Below are 24,168 nucleotides of genomic sequence, written 5' to 3'. Positions count from 1 at the left end.
TCCCTGTGCGCTGAGTCACTTGTCATGAGTGACTCCATTGTGAGGCGTTTCGGGCCACGAAGCAGGACCGTGGGCCGCACTCCGGGTCCGCGCCCTGCCCTCGCCGACCTCCCGCGCGTGGAAGGGGGACGGCGGCGGCGGAGCTCCCCGCCACAGAGAGCCCCGAAATGGTCATTCCGAACAGGAGAAGTGTGGCCTGGGGTTCCTGGTTTAAGAGGCCCCCGCGCTGAAAGGCTGTTCGCCGAGGAGGGGCTGCCGGGGAGGGAGCTTGAGCGCGGCGGAGCGAGACCCGTCCCCGCCTGGCGTGGCCCGGCCCGAGGGACAGCGGCGCCCCCAGGACCCTCCCCAGCGTGGCCCCAGCTCGCTCCGGGACCGCGGGGCCAGGCCGGGCGGGAGCGCGGGGACGTACACGGCGGCCCCGCCCGCGCGCTCCTCCTCCCTCCCGGCCGGCCCTGCGCAGGCGGCGGTGGCCCCGATCTCCGCGCTGCTGAGGCGCGCCCGGCCGCTCCCACGGCCTCCCCTCCGCCCTGCGGTCCCGCCGCCTCCGGGGCCGCCTGGGACCCTGGCCCTCGCCGGGCAGGACGCCGCCAGCGCTGAAGGCGCAGCCCGGAGGCCGCGCGGGTGAGTCGGTGCGCAGCCCCAGCGGCTCCAGAGGAGCGGGTGCGGGGAGGGCGAGCGGACCCCAGTCGGCTCCGTTCCCACCTTGCGCGCAGCCGGGAGACCAGCAGGCCCAGCCTCTAGGGAGGAGGCCAGGGGAGCTGGGGGCCGCCCCCCACGTTCTCGCAGGCACCTGTCCCTAGGCCGGGGTCCGCTGGCTCAGAGCACTGACCCGCCCCGGACCTAGGGGGACGGAGGCAGCGGTGACATTTGCCCAGGAAGGGCGGCCGTGGGTAAACTCCACTCCAGAGCACGGGCCTGGGCCCAGGTTGAGGCCTGGGGTTGAATCCGCTTCTGCTAGAGGCCAGTGTTCTCAGGGAGGCCCATAACCGGACTGGGTCTCAGTTCCCCCAGGTATGAAACAGGGACAGGGCATGAGGAGGGGACCATGCCACGCTGCAAAGCTCTGAGCACGAAGCCGAGAAGAATCTCGGCTCCCGGCCTCGGGGGCTGCACTTCGGGCCAGGCCTGCACTCCCAGGATGCGAGCATGGCCTCCTGGCCCAGGGGTGGCATGGAGGCGCGGAAAAAGCAAAGGCGACCCTGCCAGGGAGCGCCCAGCGCTCCGGTTGGTGGTCATGGGGCCTTTGCGTGGGACTCACAGTGTGGCCGGGAAAGTTCTGTAATGAGGACATTTCTCATCATTCCTTCTTCTCAAAAGTCATTCGTCAGCCCCAGACACCTTTGCCTCGGAAAACTAGGAACTACTTTCAAAATCCTCAACACCCCCATCTCCTGCTACAGAGCGGAGTCCCCACTTTGCAGAGGCACACTGCAAGGTCGCGGGTGGTTAAATGGTGCCCCTGCTTGATGAAGATGCCTTGCTCTCTTTCACTGTCTTTATGTGTGTTTAATGTTGTGTGTTGCGTTCTCTGTGAAGCGAAGGATAAACACGGGCCCTTTCAGGCAACCAGATGAAGAAGGCGGCCAGCATCAGATCTTCCCATGCTTCAAGGTGGAGCACCCTGCAGGGTTTACTGCAGCGCTCAGGGTCAAAGTGAGGATGCAGTGCGGCACCAAAAGGCAAATGTACTCTGGAGAGCCACTCTCACCTTGTACCCCTGGAGTAGACCCCGAGGACTGGAGGACTGGAACACGATCTTAGTCCTGAGGGCCGGAGACGCAGCCTTTGGTGGTTGCGCAGGGGCCCGGCTTTTCCCGAAGTCTTAAAGCCTGCTCCAAATGCCAGATTCAGAGAAAGGGGCCGAACCTTGGGCCCGCCGCCTTCTCCCATAAGCCGCGACCCAGCAGCTTTGTTAGGAAGTTTACCCGCGCGGTGGCTCACGCTTGTAATCCCAGCACTTTGGGAGGCCGAGGCGGGCGGATAATGAGGTCAGGAGATCGAGACCACGGTGAAACCCCGTCTCTACCAAAAATACAAAAAATTAGCCGGGCGTGGTGGCGGGCGCCTGTAGTCCCAGCTACTCGGAGAGGCTGAGGCAGGAGAATGGCGTGAACCCTGGAGGCGGAGCTTGCAGTGAGCCGAGATCGCGCCACTGCACTCCAGCCTGGGTGACAGAGCAAGACTCCGTCTCAAAAAAAAAAAAAAAAGGAAGTTTACATATGAAGGTAGGGACCTTTCTTGGAATGAGCCACACGCGATGGCTCTGCCATTCCGGACGGTGCTCGTTCACTGCTGTCCCTGGAGCAGACACGGTTCTGCGCACACACCTGGGCGCCGGAGAAACATGGGGCACCAAAAGCGGGCCCAGGCCCTCGGACTCAGCGAACTGGACAGGTGTCCCCATCACCTGCGGCTGGCAGCAGCAGTGTTTCTACCCCCTTCCCTCCCCTCCTCCCGCTCCACAGATGTGCTGTCTTTCCCGGCCTTCCCCCGTGCCCAGCACAGTAGCTTCTGCTTGGCTGTTCCCCTGTCTCCCAGATGGTCTCTCCTTGCTGCTTGCCCTACACATTCTCCCACACACGCGCGCGGGATGCCCCTGGCGGCGTGTTTGTCAATGCCTGCTCCCCTGCCCCACAGTCCAATCTCCACGACTCTGGGCCCTGTCCCTTCATTCTAAAGCCTTCCGCTCACGAGCCCTCCCAAGGACCGACCCCCAGGAGGCTACTGGAGATGCAGGATTTGGACCCGCACCTGACCCGCACCCTGATAGATCCCTCTGAATGAATGAATGAATGAGCAGGCTGCATCCTGATTAGGTTAAGGTGAGTGGTTGCCACGCTTGGCGTTGGCTCTGTCCCCTGGGATAAAAGGCGAGGCAGCCACATGGACAGCTCCTCCAGTGAGGTCTCAGACTGGAGAGACGCCAGCGGGCGGGGGTCGTTCCCTAGAGCTGCCGCATTTGTTATGGTCGATGCCCCACTACCTTGTCACCTTCTCCGGAGGACCTCCTGCACTGTCCTTGACAGATGGGCCCCAGTGGGCCCGCCCAGGCTGGAGATGAATCTCAAAGGGATTCCATGCCTGGGAGACCTCAGCTAAGCAGGGCAGAGAAATAATCAGACAACAGTCAATGCATGGCGCCTGCAGAGTTTTGCACAGGGTCCTTCAGAAGGAGGTTAGGGAAGGCTTCTTGGGGGTTAGGGCAGTTAAGCAAAATGGATAAAGAAAGCAACTACTTATGTCTGCATATTTTCTTCATTTCATCTTCACAACAGCCCTGAGATAGGTACTCGTTTTACAGCTGAGGTATAAATTGGGGTTCAGAGAGATTGAGTGCTTTCACCATGAACAAGTGACAGAGAGCAAGGACTTGAACCAGGTTACTTGACGCCACTGCTGGTCTTAACCTCCATGTTATTAGCATATTGGGTAAGTGAAACCCTGTGAGCCAAGAAGCTGGGGTGAGAAACAGCACAGAATAGAGGAGAGGGCTGCAGAAGGCGTGATGTTTCTGGAGCACCGAATTCTACTCACGAACACAGGAGTGGAGGCGGGAAGGGGACACTGGAAGCCGTGGAGGGCCTTGTCAGCCACCATAAGGAATGTGGACCTGGTCCTCAGGGTGGTGAGGGGATGGCCCCCCATCCAGAGGCTTCTCACAGGGGAGTGATTCAGCCTGTCTCTGCCGCAGTCAGGAGGAAGGATGCAGTGAGACAGGGAAAGTGGAGAGGCGGATGGCGGTGCAGTCTACTCCAGGTCATGCTTCTTAACATCTCCCTCATTATTCATACACGGAAAATGATTGCTGTTGTATGACACACTGGTTAACAAAGGAGGGGGCTGTTTGCAGACAGAAACAACCAACCCAGGGCCTCCAGCCATCCAAAGATTCTGCACAGCCAGCCACCCCTCAGGCTAAGAAATCCCAGGCACATGCGCACCAGTCACAGCATACCCGGACCCAGACAGTGACAGTGGAGAATGAGGAACAAGAGCTGGGTTCAAGGAATAATTAGCAAGCAACGTTGGCATTACATAGCGAAGGGACAAAGGAGGAGGGAGATAGCCCGTGGGATTCTGGACTAAATTGGGCAAATGGTATGACATGGTTAGGCTTTTGTGTCCCCGCCCCAATCTCATCTTGAATTGTAATCCCCAAGTGTTGAGGTAGAGACCTGGTGGGAGGGGATGGGATCATAGCGCGGTTTCCCCCATGCTGTTCTTGTGATAATGAGGGAGTTCTCATGAGATCTGATGGTTACATAAGCGCCCGTCATTTCCTCCGCTCACACTCTCTCTTGCCACCTTGTGAAGAAGGTGCCTGCTTCCCCTTCTGCTATGACTGTAAGTTTCCTGAAACCTCCCCAGCAATGTAGAACTGTGAGTCAATTAAACCTCTTTTATTTAGAAATTGCCCAGTCTTAGGCAGTTTTTTATAGCAGTGTGAGAATAGATTAACACAGTAAATTGGTACCAGGAGTTTGGGACACTAATACATGGTAGTTCTCTCATTGCTGTAGGGAGCTTGGGGACAGGGCTGGTTCCAGGGAAGGTGATGAGTTCTTCTGGGCTGCCCTGTGTTTGAAGTAGGTACAGAAGCCTAACAGGCAGTGGAGCAGGGCAGTGGAGTCAAACAGACCGGGTCCAACTTCCAGCTTCACCAACTTATTAGTTCTGTTACCTTTTGCAAAAAGCCTGTTCATTTGTCTTTAAAACAGGGATAAGAATAGGTTTATAGAGGCTGAGGTGGGAGGATTGCTAGAGCCTGGGAGGCGGAGGTTGCAGTGAGCTGAGATCATGCCACTGCACTCCAGCCTGGGTGACAGAGCAAGACGCTGTCTTAAAAAAAAAAAAAGGATAAGGTTATAGACTTGTGATAATTAAATAAGGTACAAAGCCTGGAAGGTAATATGTATCTAATAAATGGCAGTGCTAGGCTGGGCACGGTGGCTCACGCCTGTAATCCCAGCACTTTGGGAGGCCGAGGCAGGTGGATCATGAGGTAGGAGTTTGAGACCAGCCTGGCCAAGATGGTGAAACCCCATCTCTACTAAAAATACAAAAATTAGCCAGGCGTGGTGGCACATGCCTGTAGTCCCAGCTACTAAGGAGGCTGAGGCAGGAGAATCGCTTGAACCTGGGAGACAAAGGTTGCAGTGAGCCGAGATCGTGCCACTGCACTCCAGCCTAGGCAGCAAGCAAGACTCCATCTCAAAAAAATTAAAAAAAAAAAAAATAGTAGTGCTAGGCTGGGCACGGTGCCTCATGCCTGTAATCCCAGCACTTTGGGAGGCTGAGGTGGGTGGATCACGAGGTCAGGAGATCGAGACCATCCTGGCTAACACAGTGAAACCCCATTTCTACTAATAATACAAAAAATTAGCCACTCTGGTGGCGGGCGCCTGTAGTCCCAGCTACTCGGGAGGCTGAGGCAGGAGAATGGCGTGAACCCGGGAGGCGGAGCTTGCAGTGAGCTGAGATCGTGCCGCTGCACTCCAGCCTGGGTGACAGAGCGAGACTCCGTCTCAAAATAAATAAATAAATAAATTAATTAATTTAAAAAAGGTAGTGCTATTATTATTGTTATAGTATTCCTTATTATTATCAGTAAATCTGAAGCTCAGAAAAGAAGCAATTTCAGAAGGCATCAAGTAGAAATGGAAACCATGAGAGTAAATGAGATGATCCGGAAGAGTGTATATGGAGGACGTTGAAGACCAGGAACATTGACATTTAAGGGGTGGACAGAGGAAGAGGAGCCTAAGAACAAATGGCCTGAGGAGGAGGAAAGCTGTGCGAGCCCGTGGAAGCCACGTGTAGCAGCCACACAGCTGATCCTCTGCCTCCTTCCTCCTTCCTAACAGAACCTGTTGTTAGGGTAAAGCTCCCACAGTGCTAGCTCCAACCCAGGAGTGAGTCTTCATCAGTAATCTCATTTCCCTTGCCAGTGGCTGGTTTGGGAAGGTGTATTTGATGCAGTTCTGTTCAACAGCACTTGATAGAAAGTCTGCTGGTGAACTTCTGGAAAAGATTTCCTTGATCTTAAAAAGAAATGCAGGTGCAAATCAAAACCACAATGAGATACCACTTCACACCCACTGAGATGGCTGGAATCCAAAAGTCAGATAACAAGTGTTGGTTAGAACCGTCATACATTTCTGGTGTTCGGAATGTAAAAGACACAGCCACTTTGGAAAACAAGCTGGAAGTTTCCCCAAATGATTAAACATCAAGTTACCATAGGATGCAGGGACTTTACGTATATACCAAGAGAAATGAAAACATATGTCCACGAATAAACTTGTACACAAAAGTTTATAGTAGCACTGTTTATAATAGCCAAAACATGGAAACGACTCAGAGGTTCATCAATAGATGAGTGGACACACAAAATGTGGTATATCCACACAATAGGATATCACTTGGCCATGAAAAGTAAGGACGTACTGATACCTGCTACAACATGGATGAACCATGAAAACATTCTGCTAAGTGAAAGAAGCCAGCCACAAAGGCCTCCAGACTGAAGGGGGTCTGCCCCTCCACACCTGTGGGTATTTCTCGCAAGGTGGAGACAAGAGACTGAGAAAAGAAGTAAGACACAGAGACAAAATATAGAGGAAGAAAAGTGGGCCCAGGGGACCGGCGCTCAGCAAGTGAGGACCTGCACCGGCACTGGTCTCTGAGTTCCCTCAGTGTTAATTGATCATTATCTCTACTATCTCAGTGAGGGGGATGTGGCAGGACTATAGGGTAATGGTGGGGAGAGGGTCAGCAGGAAAACATGTGAGCAAAAGACCCTGTGTCATAAATAAGTTTGAGGAAAGGTGCTGTGCCTGGATGTGCACGTAGGCTAGATTTATGTTTAACTTTACATAAACAACTCAGTGCAGTAAAAATCAGTATTGCCGCCAGCATGTCTCACCTCCAGCCATAGGGCGGTTTTCTCCCACCTCAGTAAATAGAATGTATGATCAGGTTTTACACCAAGACATTCCATTCCCAGGGGAGCAGGAGACAGATGCTTTCCTCTTAACTGCAAAGAGGCCTTCCTCTTTCACTAATCCTCCTCAGCACAGACCTTTTATGGGTGTCGGGCTGGGGGATTGTAAGGTCTTTCCCTTCCCACAAGGCCATATCTCAGGCTGTCTCAGTGGGGGGAAACCTGGACAGTACCCAGGCATTCTGGGGCAGAGGTCCCTGCAGCTTTCCCCAGTGCACTGTTTCCCTGGGTAATCGAGAATGCAGAATGGCAATGACTTTTACCAGGCATACGGCCTGCAAACACATTTTTAACAAAGCACATCCTGCACTGCCCTAAATCCATTAAACCTTGAGTCAATACAGCACATGTTTCTGTGAGCACAGGGTTGGGGCTAAGATTACAGATTAATAGCATTTCAAAGCAGAATAATTTTTCTTAGTACAGATCAAAATGGAGTTTCTTATGTCTTCCTTTTTCTACACAGACACAGTAACAGTCTGATCTCTCTTTCTTTTCCCCACACGGACCTTACGATTTCATTCATAGGGAAGTTCAGGATAGGGAACTCTATAGAGACAGAAAGTAGATTAGTGGTTTCCAGCGTCTGGGGTGGTGGACAAGGATGGGAGGTGATAACTAAATGATACGGGGTTCTTCTTGAGTGATGAAAATTTATAAAATTGACTGTGGTGATGGTTGCACCTGTCTATGAATATATCAAAAACCATTGAATTGTACACTTTAAATGAATTGCATGGTATATTAATTATATTTCAATAAACCTGTTTTAAAAAGAGATAGCCTCAAAAATACAGACACTTCTCAGTGTTGTCATGTCTGGATGGGATGGCTGGAACTGAGGGTTATGTCCACACAGAGAGAAAGGCAGCATCAAGACTGACCTGAGAAGCGGCAAGGGACCCTGGCAGTACCAAGCCTGGTTGTTTTTTTTATGTGACATGATGAATTGTTTCCTGCTTTTTCTTTTAAGAGATGGGGGTCTCACCGTGTTGCCAGGCTGACCTTGAACTCCTGAGGTCAAGCAATCCTCCTGCCTCTGCCTCCCAAGGAGCTGGGACTACAGGGGTGCACCACCACACCTGGCAACATGATGAATTGTTGAAGCAGCATTGTTTTTGTTGTTGTTGTTTGCAAACAACTAAACGTTTTATGCAAAAAGGAGTTAATATAGGGAATTAGCTGCTTAAAAACCTTTGGAAGTGCTGGGTGATCAAGCTCTAGGCTGAATCCCCAGGAATGACTCCTAGAACACTGCAAAACTGACCAACGGAGCTACTACTTCTGTCCCCTATCAGGAAGTGGGGACTCAGGAGACCAACACTGGAACGATTGCATTCAAGAACACAGCACTGTAATTATGACTCAGGGTTAGAAAGCCATTGCCAAACCACCACAGCCGCCTGTCAGCAGCACCCAACGAAGCCAGTGAATGAACATGGAATACTACTTCAGAAACTGTATCCATCTCCTATACCTTACTTGCTAGAAGAAAACAGTCAAAGCAGCAGGAAGATGGTATTTATTTGACTTCCACCTTCCAGATGTCTCTCATTTAATGACCAACTTATTTGCTCTTTATTCCTACTTCCGTCTCAGATCTATCTGGAACCATTTTTCCTTCTGCCTGATATATACTCTTTATAATTTTCTGAAGATATGCTTGTGAAGACCTTTCAGTTTTGGTTTTCTTGAAAATCTCTTTATTTTGTCCTTGTTCTTGAAAGATTTTTTTCTTTCTGGGCATAAAGGATAGGCGGGTAGTTGTTTTCTTTCTTTCTTTCTTTCTTTCTTTCTTTCTTTCTTTCTTTCTTTCTTTCTTTTTCTTTCTTTCTTTTCTCTCCACCCTTCCTTCTTTCTTTCTTTCATCTTTTTTCTTTTTCTTTTTTTTTTTTTTGAGACAGAGTCTTGCTTTATCGCCCAGGATGGAGTGCAGTTGTGCAATCTCGGCTCACTGCAAACTCTGTCTCCCAGGTTCAAGCAATTCTGCCTCAGCCTCCTGAGTAGCTGGGATTACAGGTGCACACCACCACTCCCAGCTAATTTTTGTCTTTTTAGTAGAGACAGGGTTTCACCATATTGGCCAGGCTAGTCTCAAACTCTTGATCTCAGGTGATCCACCCGCCTCGGCCTCCCAAAGTGCTGGGATTACAGGTGTGAGCCACCGCTCCCGGCCGTTATTTTCTTTAGCAAATGAATACTGTCATCCTTAAGGGCCTATTAGCTGCAGCCACTTCTGATACCAAATGGTGAAGGTTCAGTACAAGAAATAGAAGCCAGCAGAAAAGGAATTTGATACAGGCAAATAGGTAGTAAAAATCATTCGGTACACTGAAAAATGATCTCTATTCAGGCCTCCAGGAAAAACTCTCTGAACACCCAGAAGTAACTCCATAAAGCAGCAACCACTCTTGCAACAGTCAGGCTACTGTAAAGCCACCTGTAGAACTTAGCTGGGTTTCGTAACACAGCACTGTGGCCACCATAACTGCAGCTGTGTCCTCCATTCCCACAAAGCGGGGACTGGATAGTGGAAAGCTGATGCACGAAAACCCCATGTCTTCAACGATCTTGTTTCCCAGGAGAAAACAAAGAAAACTGCAAAAATATGGCCTGTCTCACATCTGCTTTCTAAATTCTGAAAACCTAATTTGCATAACCCAACTTCAAGAGTATCCACAAAATGTAGCTTTTTGTTTCCTACCCCTCACAGTACAGTAAGACACCCTAAAAGGAGCTAGGAATAGTGGAAGGATCCCTGCTGTCGAATGGCAGGCAGTGCGGGAGCCTGAAGTGGCCAATGGTTTTGACAACGCGGAGGCCAAGGAGGCGAGAGCCCCTCTCTAAAAAAAAAAGAAATTAAAAAGCGAGGAGTGAATTCAGTGAATGCAGATGGTTTGAGGATCCCTGTGAAGGGAGGAGGACAGAAAGGTAGTAGTAGAAAGAGGGGACATACAGTTTCAAGGGAGTTTTGGTTGGTTGTTTCTCTAAGAATGGTAGAGAGATTCACGTGTCTATTGATGGAAAGGAAGGTGTCAACCAAAGAGAACAAAGGGAAGGAGTAGATGCATGATGGAAGGAGAACTTGCAGCTGGTGGGAGGGGATGCTCATGATATATGGAAAGATGGTCATACTTTGCTAAGTGACAAAGCAAATTTTAAAGCAAACATTGTATGATCCCCTTCCATTTACAAATATATAATAGATACATTGAAAATACTCACTGAATTGTCAGACATCCCTTACAGAGACAAAACTCAATTTCAGTGTTGCAAAGCTACACTACTGAGATGGAGCAGCCCCAGGCAATGGCACAGGCTTGGGCAGGGTGTGTAGTAACTGGAGGGCAAAATAAGAGTGGGTGAGGGTGAGATAGAGGACAGCAGAGCCATGCTATCGAAGGCCACATGCCCATGAGACTGGCTTGCTCATAGCGGAAGTCATGATGCCAACTTGCCCACCCTCCCACATGCTGAGGAACAGCCTGCCATCAGTTCTTCTGGAGCCCAGCTCAGAGACCTAGGTATAGCATCCTCCATTCCCACTCACCCTCAGCAGATGCCTTCAGCAGTTGTGGAGATATACAAGTTCCCCCATAGTAGTTTTGAGACACATCCTGTGATTGCAACACAGTCCCCTCATGTTTCCTGCACCCCTCCCCCAAATCATGACCAGAAGGATCTGCTGACCAAGGCTGTCTCTTAGATAGATGACTTCCTTGAGAATAACTTGACACAGCTTAAACTAATTTAGCTTTTCTCAATCCCTGTCTTAACTCTCAACATGACTATTTCTTACGCCAACGTTATGCCAAAGTGTAGATATATAAGAATAAATAAATATAATCCTATATTTTCCAAGAAAATCATATATCAAAATGTTAACAGTGTTTTTTGTTTGTTTGTTTTTGTTGTTTTTTGTTTTTGACGAAGTCTTGCTCTTGTCCCCCAGGCTGGAGTGCAGTGGCACGATCTTGGCTCACTGCAAACTCCGCCTCCCATGTTCAAGCAATTCTCCTGCCTCAGCCTCCCGAGTAGCTGGGATTACAGGTGCCCACCACCACGCCCTGCTAATTTTTGTATTTTTAGTAGAGATGGGGTTTCACCATGTTGGCCGGGCTGGTCTCAAACTCCTGACCTCAGGTAGATCCACCGGCCTCAGCCTCCCAAAGTGCTGGGGTTACAGGCATGAGCCACCGCGCCCAGCCTAACAGTGTTTTTTTGAGTGACAGGAACTGCATGTAATTTCCATTTTCCCCTTTTGGCTTATTGCACTTTTTGCTTTTTCTACAACAATCTTGTATTATGTTTATGAATAGAAATAAAATAAAGGTTGTTAAACAGGACACAAGTGGAAAGTTGTCCTTGAATTATAAAAGGAATAAAGTGCTGAAAATAACTAAAATGCTGGGTAAAATAGTATGTAAGCCAAATAAAATGTAAGTAATACTTGGGCATGAAGACAGGGACTTAGAGAGGTATGCAAAGCGCAGGAGCCAGATTTGGACTTGAGGATACATACAAAACTGTGAATTTGAGAGCCTCCTTGGCTTCCTCATTATCCAAACCACTGGCCACTTCAGGCCCCTACATTGCATGCCATTTGACAGCAGGGACCCCTTCCACTATTCCTATCTCCTTCTAGGGTGTCTTATTGTACTGTAAAGGCTAGGAAACAAAAAGCTATTTTTTGTAGATACCCTCAAAGTTGGGTTATGCAAATTAGGTTTTCAGGACTTGGTAGCTTCTCGGGACTAGCAGGACAGAAGATAAAACCTACTGCCCACCAGGAGGGAAGCCTAACAGGAGACTCCCCGCAAAACTGTGACTCTAGAGGGCCACGTTCTAACATAAAGGTGGCCTAAGAAATAAATTTGGCCGGGCACGGTGGCTCACGCCTGTAATCCCAGCACTTTGGCAGACTGAGGCTGGCGGATCACGAGGTCAGGAGTTCGAGACCAGCCTGGCCAACATGGTGAAACCCATCTCTACTGAAAATACAAAATTAGCTGGGCGTGGTGGCGCATGCCTGTAATCCCAGCTACTCAGGAGGCTGAGGCAGGAGAATTGCTTGAACCCGGGAGGCAGAGGTTGCAGTGAGCCAAGATCAGGCCATTGCACTCCAGCCTGGGTGACAGAGCAAGACTCTGTCTCAGAAAGAAAAAAAAAAAGGAAGAAAAAATATTCCGTCCCTACAGGACTGAAAGGAAAATTGCCCTAGCTGGATCCTGATGCCAATCAAATTGAGCTGGGGGTGGGGTATCTCCCTTCAGAATTTGTAATCATGAGCCTGCCCTCATGAATTTACATGACCAGGCACTATCCCCCTTCCTAAAAGATACACACACACACACACACACACACACACACACACACACACACAAACCTGGAGCCAAAAATTTGATTAGAAATGGTCCTAGGCTTGTAATGCCCACAGTTACCTGAGAGAAGCAAGTGTAAATCCTTTCAAGAGGAACTCAGAAATTTGCCTTCATCCCTGACCTCAAAGAATTCCCACAGTAATATTCCAAAGAAAATGAGCAGCCCATAAATAAAATAATTTACTAACTATACAAATAAACAGGGCACTATGAGTGAGATCCGGCAGAAACAAGACAGCAGATTCAGATCCAGACTTTAGACGCTGGAGTTATCAAACCTAGTATATCCAACGAGTATGTTTGATGTCATTTAATAAATAAAAGAGAGTCTTGAAAATATCATAAAAGAGCAAGCACATGTGGAAAAAAAATCAAACAGCTTGTAGAAATGAAAAATATAACAACTGAAATTTAAAACTCCATAGACAGGTTTAACATCTAGATACAGCTGAAAGGATGATTAGAGACATGTAAGACAGAAGAGAACTTACCCGACATATAGCCAAGAGAGCTAAAGATAGGGAAAATATGATATAGAACTTAAAGAGACATGGAAGATAGACTGAGAAGGTCTGTGATATGGTTTGGCTGTGTCTTCACTCAAATCTCATCTTGAATTATAGCTCCCATAATTCCCACGTGCTGTAGGAGGGACCTGGTGGGAGATAATTGAATTATGGGGGTGGTTTCCCTCATACTGTTCTCGTGGTAGTGAATAGGTCTCACGAGATCTGATGGTTTTATAAGGGGAAACCCCCTTTGCTTCCTTCTCATTTGCTTGCTTCTCATTCATTTGCTTCTCATTCGCTTTTTGCCTGCTGCCATGTAAGACGTGCCTTTTCCTTCCACCATGATTGTGAGGCCTCCCCAGCCACGTGGAACTGTGAGTCTATTAAACCTCTTTTTCTTTATAAATTACCCAGTTTCGGGTATGTCTTTATCAGCATCATATAGTCTAATGAGGGATTACTTTCTATAAATGACAAAAGGCCCTAATCCACAGGTTCGAGAAGCCAAAAAACTTTCGACTATAATAAATAAAAAGAAATGTGCACCCAGAATCATCATAGTGAAGACACATAACATAGTATACTAAATATTAAAATATTAAATAATATATGGTATTTTATAGCATATTGGAAACTGAGTATATGTAACTTCCAAACTGTTAGAGAGAAAAGAGAAAAAAAACTAATCCAAAAGAAGGCAAGAAAGAACAAAAAAAAAAAATTGAAAAAACAAGAAAAGAAAACACAAAATAAGATGGTAGAAATAAATGTATCAATAATAACACTAAATTGGCCAGGCGCAGTGGCTCACATCTGTAATCCTAGCATCTTGGGAGGCCAAGAAAGGCAGATCACCTGAGGTCAGGAGTTCGAGACCAGCATGGCCAACATGGCAAAATCCCATCTCTACTAAAAATACAAAAATTAGGCAGCCATGGTGGTGCGCGCCTATAGTCCCAGCTACTCGGGAGGCTGAGGCAGGAGAATCACTTGAACCCAGGAGGGGCAGAGGTTGCAGTGAGCCAAGATCATGCCACTGCACTCCAGCCTGGGCAACAGAGTGAGACTATCTCAAAAAAAAAAAAAAAAAAAGAAAGAAAAGAAAAGGGTGGAAAATGATGTACCAGGTAAATACTAAGTTTCCAAAAAGTGTGTATAGCTACATTAATATCAGACAAAATATATTTTAGGACAAAACAGAACTAGAGATTAAAAGATTACTATATAATGATAAGATACTCAATTTTCCAATAAGGCATAACAATTATAAATTTCTACAGATATAATAATATAGCTTCAAAAATGAACTAAAATTGACAGAATTACAAGGAAAATTAGACAAGTCAACTATTTCATGAGCTAGTTCAACACACATTTCTGTGATTGATAAAATAAGCAGTAAAAAATCAATAAATTAAGAATATAAAAGATTTGGGCCAGGCAGGGTGGCTCATGCTTGTAATCCCAGTGCTTTGGGAGGCCAAGGTGGGAGGATTGCTTGAGCCCAGGAGGTCAAGACCAGCCTGGGCAACAGAGCAAGACCTTGTCTCTACAAAAAATTTAAAAATTAACCAAGGATGGTGGCACGTACCTGTCTTCCTAGCTACTCAGGAGGCTGAGGTCAGAGGATTGCTTGAGCCCAGGACGTCGAGGCTACAGTGAGCCATGATCGTGCCACTGCACTCCAGGTTGGGCAACACAGTGAGACCCTGTCTCAAAAAAAAAAGATTTCAACAACACAACTAATAAGCTTGATCTAATGACAATTTCTAGAACTCTATATCCAGTAAGTATAGAATGTATGGTGTTTTCAAGCATCCATGGAATATCTACAAAAATGACCATTAAAAATTAAATCCTTCAACCATAAGGCATTAGTGGAAGAAGAAATTACAATGGCAATTAGAAATATTTAGAATCAAAAGTTGATGAAATTATTACATAGCAAAACTTGTGGTGTGCAGTTAATAGTGTATTTAGAGAAAAATCTGTAACCTTTAAAACTTCTCATAGAAAATAAGGTTCAAAATTAATGAGATGTGTTTATATCAAAAGATTTGAAATAAAACAATAAAATAATCACCCAAAAGAGTAAAAGGAAAGAAAAAATAAAGATGAGCAAAGAAATTAAAAACAAGGGCAAAAGTTGATGTTTTGAAAAAATTCCCAAAATCAACAAAATTCTGGTGAGGATTATAAAGAAAGAAAAAAGAATGCACAAGTAAACCAATATTAGGAAAAAAAATAAGTTTAGAATATAAGCTACCGTACAAACTACAGTTAGAAGATTTAGTTTCTAATGTTTGATAGCGGAGTAGGGTAACTGTAGTTAACAACGTTTTCTTTTTTAAAAAAATTTTATTGATTGACTGAGACAGTCTTGCTGTGTCCCCCAGGCTAGAGTGCTGTGGCGTGATCTCAGCTCACCACAACCTCCACCTCCTGGGTTCAAGCAATTCTCGTGCCTCAGCCACCTGAGTAGCTGGGATTACAGGTGCACACCACCACACCTGGCTAAATTTTGTATTTTTTTGGTGGAGACGGGTTTTTGCCATGTTGGCCAGGCTGGTCTCGAACTCCTGACTTCAAGCAATCTGCCTGCCTCAGCCTCCCCAAAGGGCTGGGATTCCAGTCGTGAGCCACTGCACCCGGCTTTTTTTTTTTTTGACAGGGTCTTGCTCTGTCACCCAGGCATAAGTGCAGTAGTGTGATCATAGCTCACTGCAGCCTCAAATTCCTGGGTTCAAGTGATCCTCTTGTCTCAGCCTCCTGAATAGCTGGGACTACCAGCACACACCACTGTGTCCAGCTATTTTTTCGTAGAAACGGGGGTCTCACTTTTCTGCCCAGGCTGGTCTGAACTCCTGGTTTCAAGCGATCCTTTCATCTCAGCCTCCCAAAGTTCTGGGATTATAGGTGTGAGCCACCTGACATTACACCTGACAGCAAGAACTATTTAAGGTCAGAATTTAAAATATCAAGAAGTCAGGGCAACATCACTATTTCTGGAGGAGGGACAAGCAGGTTGTCAAGCTTGCTTTCCTGTCAGCGATGCTCTGGACTTACAGATCCGGCATGCAATGGGCTCAGATTGTCACTGCTCTTTGAGTTACATAGCAAAACTTGTGAGATGCAGTTAATACCATATTTGAGTTGAGGGAGTTAGAATTCTCATCATACAGAGTTACAGATGTTCCCATCACCTTCCAAAAGGCAGATTCCAGGGTGTGTGAAAGTTGGAGGGAGTGACTGGAAACAATGGGGTTGAGTGTAATTTTTGCAGGGAAACAGGTGGCATCCGTTGACTTTCCCAAGTTTTCAGAAATGCAAGCAGCAGCCTGCCATGCTGGCCTGTGGATAGGAGCTGGAGATCAGGATGGGGCTGCAAGACCCAGATTTGTTTGGTACCCTAATCTTCCTTGCAAATGTCACATTGAGCAAATGTCTTATTTAGACCCTGTATAAGTCAGGGTTCTCCAGAGAAACAGAAACAATAGGGAATAGGCTTTATCATTTACTATGAAAATTAGCTCATGCAATTATGGGGGCTGGTGAAGTCCCACAATCTGACACCCGCAAGCTGGAGAACCAGGAAAGCTGGTGGTTTAATTCTGTCTGAGTCGGGAGCCTTAGAAACAGAGGCGCCTACAGTGTAACTCCCAGTCCTAGTCCAACGGCCTGAGAACTTGATTCATGGAGGTGGGTTGGGGGGCACTGGTGTGAGACACAGAGTCTGAAGGCCCAAGAACCAGGAACACCGATGTCTGAGGCGGGAGAAGATGGCTATCCCAGCTGAAGAGTACAAATTCACCCTTCCTCCACTGATGTCTGAGGGCAGGAGAAGATGGCCATCCCAGCTGAAGAGAGTGCAAATTCACCCTTCCTCCACCTTTTTATTTTATTCAGACCCTCAATGGGTTGGATCATGCCCACCCACATTGGTGTAGCTGATCCTTAGTCTACCAATTCAAAGGCTAGTCTCAGCCGGGCGCAGTGGCTCACGCCTGTAATCCCAGGACTTTGGGAGGCCAAAGTGGGCGAATCATGAGGTCAGGAGTTCAAGACCAGCCTGATCAACATGGTGAAACCCCGTCTCTACTAAAAATACAAAAAGTAGCTGGGTGTGGTGGTGTGTGCCTGTAATACCAGCTTCTCGGGAGGCTGAGGCAGGAGAATCACTTGAACCCAGGAAGTGGAGGTTGCAGTGAGCCGAGATCATGCCACTGCACTCCAGCCTGGGTGACAGAGCAAGACTTCGTCTCAAAAAACAAACAAACAAAAAAACCACAACGAAGGCTAATCTCTCCCTGAAATACCCTTATAGACACTGCCAGAAGTAATGTTCTACCAGCTATCTGGGTATCTCTTAGCCCAGTCAAGTGGACACATAAAATTAACCATCAGACTCCTTAGCAAATATGATCAGCAAGTAACCGAGTTACTCAGCAGAGGCCTCCATTTCCCCATCTGTAAAACAGGGATCCTAAGACCCACTGCCCCAGACTGTGGAAAGGATTAAATGAAATATGCATGTCAAGTGCCTGGCAGTTAGTGGGCATAGAGTATAAAGTAGCTATTATTATTATTGTCATTTTTATTAAATGACAGATCCATTTTGAGTTTGTTCAGACAGTTGAATACATTATAATTTACATCGTGATAACCAACAAGTGTTATCCTCAACAGATGCAGATCTGTGGATCCAGCGTAGCATCTGCAGCAGCCGGGACATCATTCCAGGTTTTGGGCCCGGTGTGTTGGCAACAACTGGATCTGAAGATGGCAGTCAGGGTGCTTTGGGGTGGCCTCAGCCTGTTCCGAGTGCTGTGGTGTCTCCTTCCACAGACGGGCTATGTGCACCCAGATGAATTCTTCCAGTCACCTGAGGTGATGGCAGGTAAGACTCCGCATGTGTGGCTGAGACGAGTTGCAGCAGAGTCTGGTTGAGAAGCTGACGGGAGACTTTGTGGGGAGGGAGTAGCATGTCTGTGCAGATGAGTAGTGAATCCACAAGCAGAGCAGCAGCCTCTCTTTCTGGGGGAAGAACTTGGAAGTGGGGACTTCATATCTCCTTCCCGAGTGGTAACACTGACCTTCTGGGTAATGCTAATAAACCACCAGTCTCTTTGATGTATCCCTGCTTGGATCAACAACACAGGTCATTCAGAATGAGAGCTGTGTTGGACTTCCCAGGGGAACACTTTTAGAGTTGGGCTTCCCCAGTGTTTGGCAAGAGCTTCCATAGGGCTGTGATCTGAGATAATGAAACTTCTTTTCTGTAGATTCAAGTGAGGGGTAAGGGAACCCAGACCTGGGACACTCACTTATCTGTTAGGTGGTATGGGACACACCATGAGGGTAGTTGCCTTGCCCATGCCGTCTCGCCCAAAGGCCTTGAGGCCTTTCAGATGTGATGGGCATATGGCATCATCCTCATAGTTCAAGACGGCTGCTTGAGCTCCAGCCATCAAGTCTACAAGCAGTCTTTCCAGCCAACAAAGGAGAAGGGCATTACTTCTCTCTTTAAGGTCATATTTTGAAGGTCACATGCTTTTTGCCCATTTCTATCACACTGGGCAGAATATATCATGAGGTCACACCTAGCTGCAAAGGAAGCTAAAAATTATAGTCTTTATATCTGACCAAGTGCTCAGATAAAGAGTCAAAGGAGTCAGATGCGGTGGCTCACGCCTGTAATCCCAGCACTTTGGAAGGCCAAGGCATGTGGATCACCTGAGGTCAGGAGTTTGAGACCAGTCTGGCCAACATGGTGAAACCTCATCTCTATTAAAAATACAAAACATTAGCTGGGCATGGTGGCAGGCGCCTGTAATCCCAGCTACTTGGGAGGCTGAGGCAGGAGAATTGCTTGAACCCAGGAGGCGGAGGTTGCAGTGAGCCAAGATTGTGCCACTGCACTTCAGCCTGGGCAACAGAGCGAGACTCCATCTCAAAAAAAAAAAAGTCTCATGAAGGAGGAGGGAATAGACATTTTGGAGGCATCAGCTTTCTTTGCCACAGGGCTCAACAGGTGAATTTGTTTTTTAAGTTAAAAGGCTCATCTTCTTTCCCTCACATTTTTTAACCAGAAAAGCAGCCAGATAGATTTGATCCTGGATTTTGCTTCCCTTTCACCATCTAACATAGACAGATAAAACAGCTGAAAGGCTGGAGAAATAAGTAGCAGAATCAAAGAGCCTGAATGATCCCCAGGCTGTATAATCAGCTCAAAACAGCCAGCAGGTGATCAAGCAAGAGGCGCTGTGAACGATGAGGCTTGGAGTGGAGCTGCTTCCTCACCCCACCCCTCAGAGCTCTGGGACGTTGGGGCACAGGGTTACAGAACAGGCAGCAAGTATTTCTTAAATTATGTAAGTACTACTTGGATATATTCTTCTTATAAAAAACTTAAGTATCATAGGCAGGGTGCAGTGGCTCACGCCTGTAATCCCAGCACTTTAGGAGGCTGAGGCGGGTGGATCACCTGAGGTCAGGGGTTCGAGACCAGCCTGGCCAACACGGTGAAACCCCATCTCTACTGAAAATACAAAAATCAGCTGGGCGCAGAGGCAGGTGCCTGTAGTCCCAGCTACTTGGAGGCTGAGGCAGGAGAATCACTTGAACCCCAGAGGCGGAGGCTGCAGTGAGCCAAGATAGCGCCACTGCATTCTAGCATGGGCGACAGAGTGAGACTCTGTCTAAAAAAAAAAAAAAAATTTAAGTATTGTAAACAAACTAAACATAAATCACCTCTGACATAACGCTGATGGCTTATCCCCTACCCCTCTTCTCTCCTCCCATCTCCTGATAAGTCATTATCAGAGATGGGGCTCTGCTGTCAAGCTTGACAGGTGTAAGGACAAGGGTCCTGGTCCTTGACTTTTGAGATCTTGGAACCCTGAGAAGAGGTTAGGCCTCCCCCACCTGCCTGCCTCCCACACACTCTTCCCAGGACACACTGCCGCCTCATCTCCCAGGGAGGCACCTCCTGCCCTCTGCACTCTGAGCTCCCCTGCACTTGTTTCTGCCGCTGCTGACAAATCCTCAAAATCCTAGCAGCTTAAAACTGCACCCATTTGGGAGTTCACAGTTCTGTCGATCAGAAGTGCGGCACGGGCTCTCTGCTCACAAGGTGGACATCAGCATATGGACTGGGCTGAGTTCTTGTCTGGAAGCTTTCTAATTCTAGCAGAATCTAGTTCATTTCAGCTGTGGAACCCATGGTGCGGTTTTCTTGCTCTTAGCTTTCAGAGGCCACCCACATTCCTAGCCAATGGCCTCTTCCATCTTAAAGCCAGCAGTGGCATGTCAAATCCTTCTCGTGCTTTGAATCTGACTGCCACTTCTGCGTCCAGCTGGTGAAAACTCTGTTATTAAAAGATTGTTGTGATTGGGTCCGGCCCACCCCATAGTCTCCCTATTTTACAGTCAGTGCTCCTGTATACCGTAACCTAATCACAGCAGTACAGTCCATCCTGTGGGCCAGGTGCAGTGGCTCAAACCTGTAATCCCAGCACATTAGGAGGCTGTGGTGGAAGAATGGGTTGAAGCCAGGAGTCTGAGATCAGCCTGAGTAACACAGCAAGAGCTATGATCTCGCCACTGCACTCCAGCCTGGGTGACAGAGACGAAGGAAGGGAAGGAAGGGAAGGAAGGGAAGGAAGGAAAGGGAAGGGAGGGAAAGAAAGGGAAGGAAGGAAAGGAAGGAAGGGAAGGCAGAGAAGGAAAGGAAGGAAGGGAAGGGAAGGGAGGGGAGGGGAAGGAAGGAGGGAGAGAGGGAGCGAAGGAAGGAAGGGAGGAAGGGAGGAAAAAATCCATCCTGTGCACAGTCCCAGGGATTATGCAGGGCACACACCAGGGGGTGGGAATTTTGCCCACTACAGCCCTGAGCTTGGTACTGGCTCACCTCTGCCTCTCTCTCTCTGCAGAGGACATCCTGGGCGTTCAGGCCACCCGGCCCTGGGAGTTTTACCCCAGCAGCTCCTGCCGCACGGTGGTCTTCCCCCTGCTGATCTCTGGCTCTACCTTCTGGCTGCTCAGGCTCTGGGAGGAGCTGGGGCCGTGGCCTGGCCTGGTGAGCGGCTATGTGCTGCTGGTGGGGCCACGACTCCTCCTCACTGCTCTTTCCTTTGCTCTGGATGGGGCCGTGTATCACCTGGCCCCACTGTTGGGGGCGGATCGCTGGAACGCCCTGGCCCTGCTGTCTGGTTCCTACGTCACCCTGGTCTTCTACACAAGGACCTTCTCCAACACCATTGAGGGACTCCTCTTCACGTGGCTGCTGGTGCTGGTATCCTCCCATGTAATGTGGGGCCCTACACGCAAGGAGCCTGCGCCGGGTCCATGGTGGCACAGCTGGCTTCTTGGAGGCATTGTGGCTGCTGGCTTCTTCAACCGGCCCACCTTTCTGGCCTTTGCTGTGGTCCCCCTCTACCTCTGGGGCACTCGTGGAGCCACAAACCCTGGCTTGAAGTCCCTGACCCGGGAGGCCCTGGTGCTGCTCCCTGGGGCGGCCCTCACAGCAGCGGTGTTTGTGGCCATGGACAGCTGGTATTTCTCCAGCCCCGCTACAGCCAGGACCCTTGTCCTTACACCTGTCAACTTCTTGCACTACAACCTGAATCCCCAAAACCTGGCGAGGCACGGCACGCATGCGCGGCTCACTCACCTGGCAGTCAACGGCTTCCTGCTCTTCGGGGTGCTGCACGCCCAGGCCCTGCAGGCTGCGTGGCAACAGCTGCAAGTCGGCCTCCAGGCCTCTGCACAAATGGGCCTCCTGAGGGCACTGGGTGCCTGGAGCCTGCTGTCCAGCCCCAGGTCCTATCTCCTTCTCCTCTACTTCATGCCTCTGGCCCTGCTATCTGCCTTTAGCCACCAGGAGGCTCGGTTCCTGATTCCCCTCCTGGTCCCCCTGGTCCTGCTTTGTAGTCCACAGACCCAGCCTGTGCCTTGGAAGGGCATCGTGGTCCTCTTCAATGTCCTCGGCGCCTTCCTCTTCGGCTGCCTGCATCAGGGGGGCCTGGTGCCTGGCCTGGAGTACCTGGAGCAGGTGGTCCACGCCCCTGTGCTCCCAAGCTCACCCACCCACTACACAATCCTCTTCACTCACACCTACATGCCCCCCCGGCACCTCCTACGCCTCCCAGGCCTGGGGGCACCAGTGGAGCTGGTGGACATGGGTGGGACTGAGGACTGGGTCCTGTGCCAAACCCTCAAAAGCTTCACCAGACAACCAGCCTGCCAAGTGGCTGGTGGGCCATGGCTCTGCCGCCTCTTTGTGGTGACACCTGGCACCACCAGGCGTGCCGTGGAGAAGTGCAGCTTCCCCTTCAAGAATGAAACACTCTTATTTCCCCATCTGACCCTGGAGGATCCACCAGCCCTGTCCTCTTTGCTGAGTGGGGCTTGGAGGGACCACCTCAGTCTTCACATCGTGGAGCTGGGGGAAGAAACCTGACACTATGACGAGCACCCACTGCCCAAGACTCAGCCATGGAAGATGCTGCCCCACCTTCTACTTGGGTAGCTGGGCTGGGATGCTGGGACAGGACCCCGGTTCTCCTTCACGACTCCCACTGCTGCCTCTCCTGGGCACAGCTGTTAGCTATTCTGCCTTCTGGGTGAGCTGGCACTCTTCTCCCTGAGACCAAAGATTTGACCTGTCAGTCTTGATGTAAGGTCCCCAAAGACCAGGTTAAGCGACGACATCTGTCTGTTCCTGCCCTGTTGCTTCCAGCCACTGTGATGTTTGAAATATGTAATAGTACCTGGTTGTGAAAAAAGACAATGAACTGCTAGTGACATTCCTCAATGACCTCTCCCAAACCTCCCATGATGCCTTACCCTTGCTGTCATGACAATCCTCTGGCTTCCTAAGACCCATCTGCCTATCGAAATATGTGCAAGTCAGTGAGACAAAGTATAGAGAACAGGTGGCCCAGATCCAGGGGACCCAACTTCTAGCCCCTTGGTCTGTCACCCCCTCGCTGTGTGATCTTGAGAAAGCCCCTTCCACTCACCCACCCCACTTCCCAGTCTGTTGGGATCAGAGGATCTTTGAGGTGTCTGTCAGCTAACATTGTGTCATTTCTGGAGTCCACAGTACATGTCCCCTGCCTCGACAGGCACAGCTCTCACAAAGCTCTTCAAGCATGGAAGTGGGAGTTGTGTTGTACTTCATGGCACTCTGATGCCTGCTGTCTCAGTGTTTGGTTATTATGCAAACAAGTAATGTTTGAAATATATAATAGCACTGGAGATTTTCTCCCTTCTTTTACTCCTGTTCCCGAGAGGTGGTGGGAAACTCTCCAGCCATTTCTGCACCTTGTCCTTGAGAGTCATTCTCCTGGCTGGGCATGATGGCTCCCACCTGTAATCCCAGTACTTTGAGAGGCCAAGGCAGGCAGATCTTGAGGTCAGGAGTTCAAGACCAGCCTGCCCAACATGGTGAAACGCCGTCTCTACTAAAAATACAAAAATTAGCCAGGCGTGGTGGAGCGCACCTGTAATCCCAGCTACTCAGGAAGCTGAGGCAGAAGAATCACTTGAATCCAGGAGGCAGAGGTTGCAGTGAACCGAGATCCACTGCACTCCAGCCTGGGAGACAGAGCAAGACTCCGTCTTGGGGGAAAAAAAAAAGGTCATTCTCCCAGATTAGGGAGCCAGATGTTCTTCCTCCTTAGAACCGTGGGTCTCAAGCCCTCCCATCCTGCCCCAGAGAGCAGAGAACACACGACGCTCAGCTAGTGTCTGGTTACCAGCCTCAATTTTTCCGATGGCTTCAAGCTTTCTAGATTGCATGATTAACTGTGCTGCCTAATTAGAAATGATCAGAGCTGGGTGTGGTGGCTCACACCAGTAATCCCAGCACTTTGGGAGGTGGAAGCAGGAGAACTGCTTGAGGCCAGGAGTTCAAGACCAGCCTGGGCAACAAAGTGCAATGCCATCTCAACCAAAAACAAAACAAAACAAAATTGTGGCTGGGCGCAGTGGCTCACGCCTGTAATCCCAGCACTTTGGGAGGCCGAGGTGGGCAGATCACAAGGTCAGGAGATCGAGACCATCCTGGTCAACGTGGTGAAACCCTGTTTCTACTAAAATACAAAAAATTAGCCAGGCATGGTGGCACGCGCCTGTAGTCCCAGCTGCTCAGAAGGATGAGGCAGGGGAATCACTTGAACCCGGGAGGTGGAGGTTGCAGTGAGCCGAGATCACACCACTGCACTCTGGCCTGGTGACAGAGTAAGGCTCCGTCTCAAAAAAAAAAAAAAAAAAA

The 24,168-nt window shown here is 49.0% G+C and overlaps 1 protein-coding gene across 2 annotated transcripts; it reads left to right on the top strand.

Moving 5' to 3' along the window:
• PIGZ (phosphatidylinositol glycan anchor biosynthesis class Z) lies at positions 1-23,162 on the top strand. 2 transcript variants are annotated; one of them, XM_003280120.3, is made up of 3 exons: positions 1-621; positions 17,580-17,790; positions 20,822-23,162. In XM_003280120.3, the coding sequence occupies exons 2-3, from the start codon at positions 17,580-17,582 to the stop codon at positions 22,348-22,350; spliced, it is 1,740 nt and encodes a 579-aa protein (XP_003280168.1). In that variant the 5' UTR covers positions 1-621; the 3' UTR covers positions 22,351-23,162. The 2 variants fall into 2 exon arrangements, with proteins under 2 accessions (XP_003280168.1, XP_030678887.1); XM_030823027.1 differs by lacking the exon at positions 1-621 and adding an exon at positions 13,084-13,267 and having other exon boundaries at positions 20,822-23,150.
• Positions 23,163-24,168: the final 1,006 nt, after the last annotated feature.

The sequence above is a fragment of the Nomascus leucogenys genome, chromosome 11, assembly GCF_006542625.1.
Source record: "Nomascus leucogenys isolate Asia chromosome 11, Asia_NLE_v1, whole genome shotgun sequence".
Lineage (NCBI taxonomy): Eukaryota > Metazoa > Chordata > Mammalia > Primates > Hylobatidae > Nomascus > Nomascus leucogenys.
Note: the sequence above shows the minus strand (reverse complement) of the source record. Positions and strands in the feature narration are given on the sequence as shown.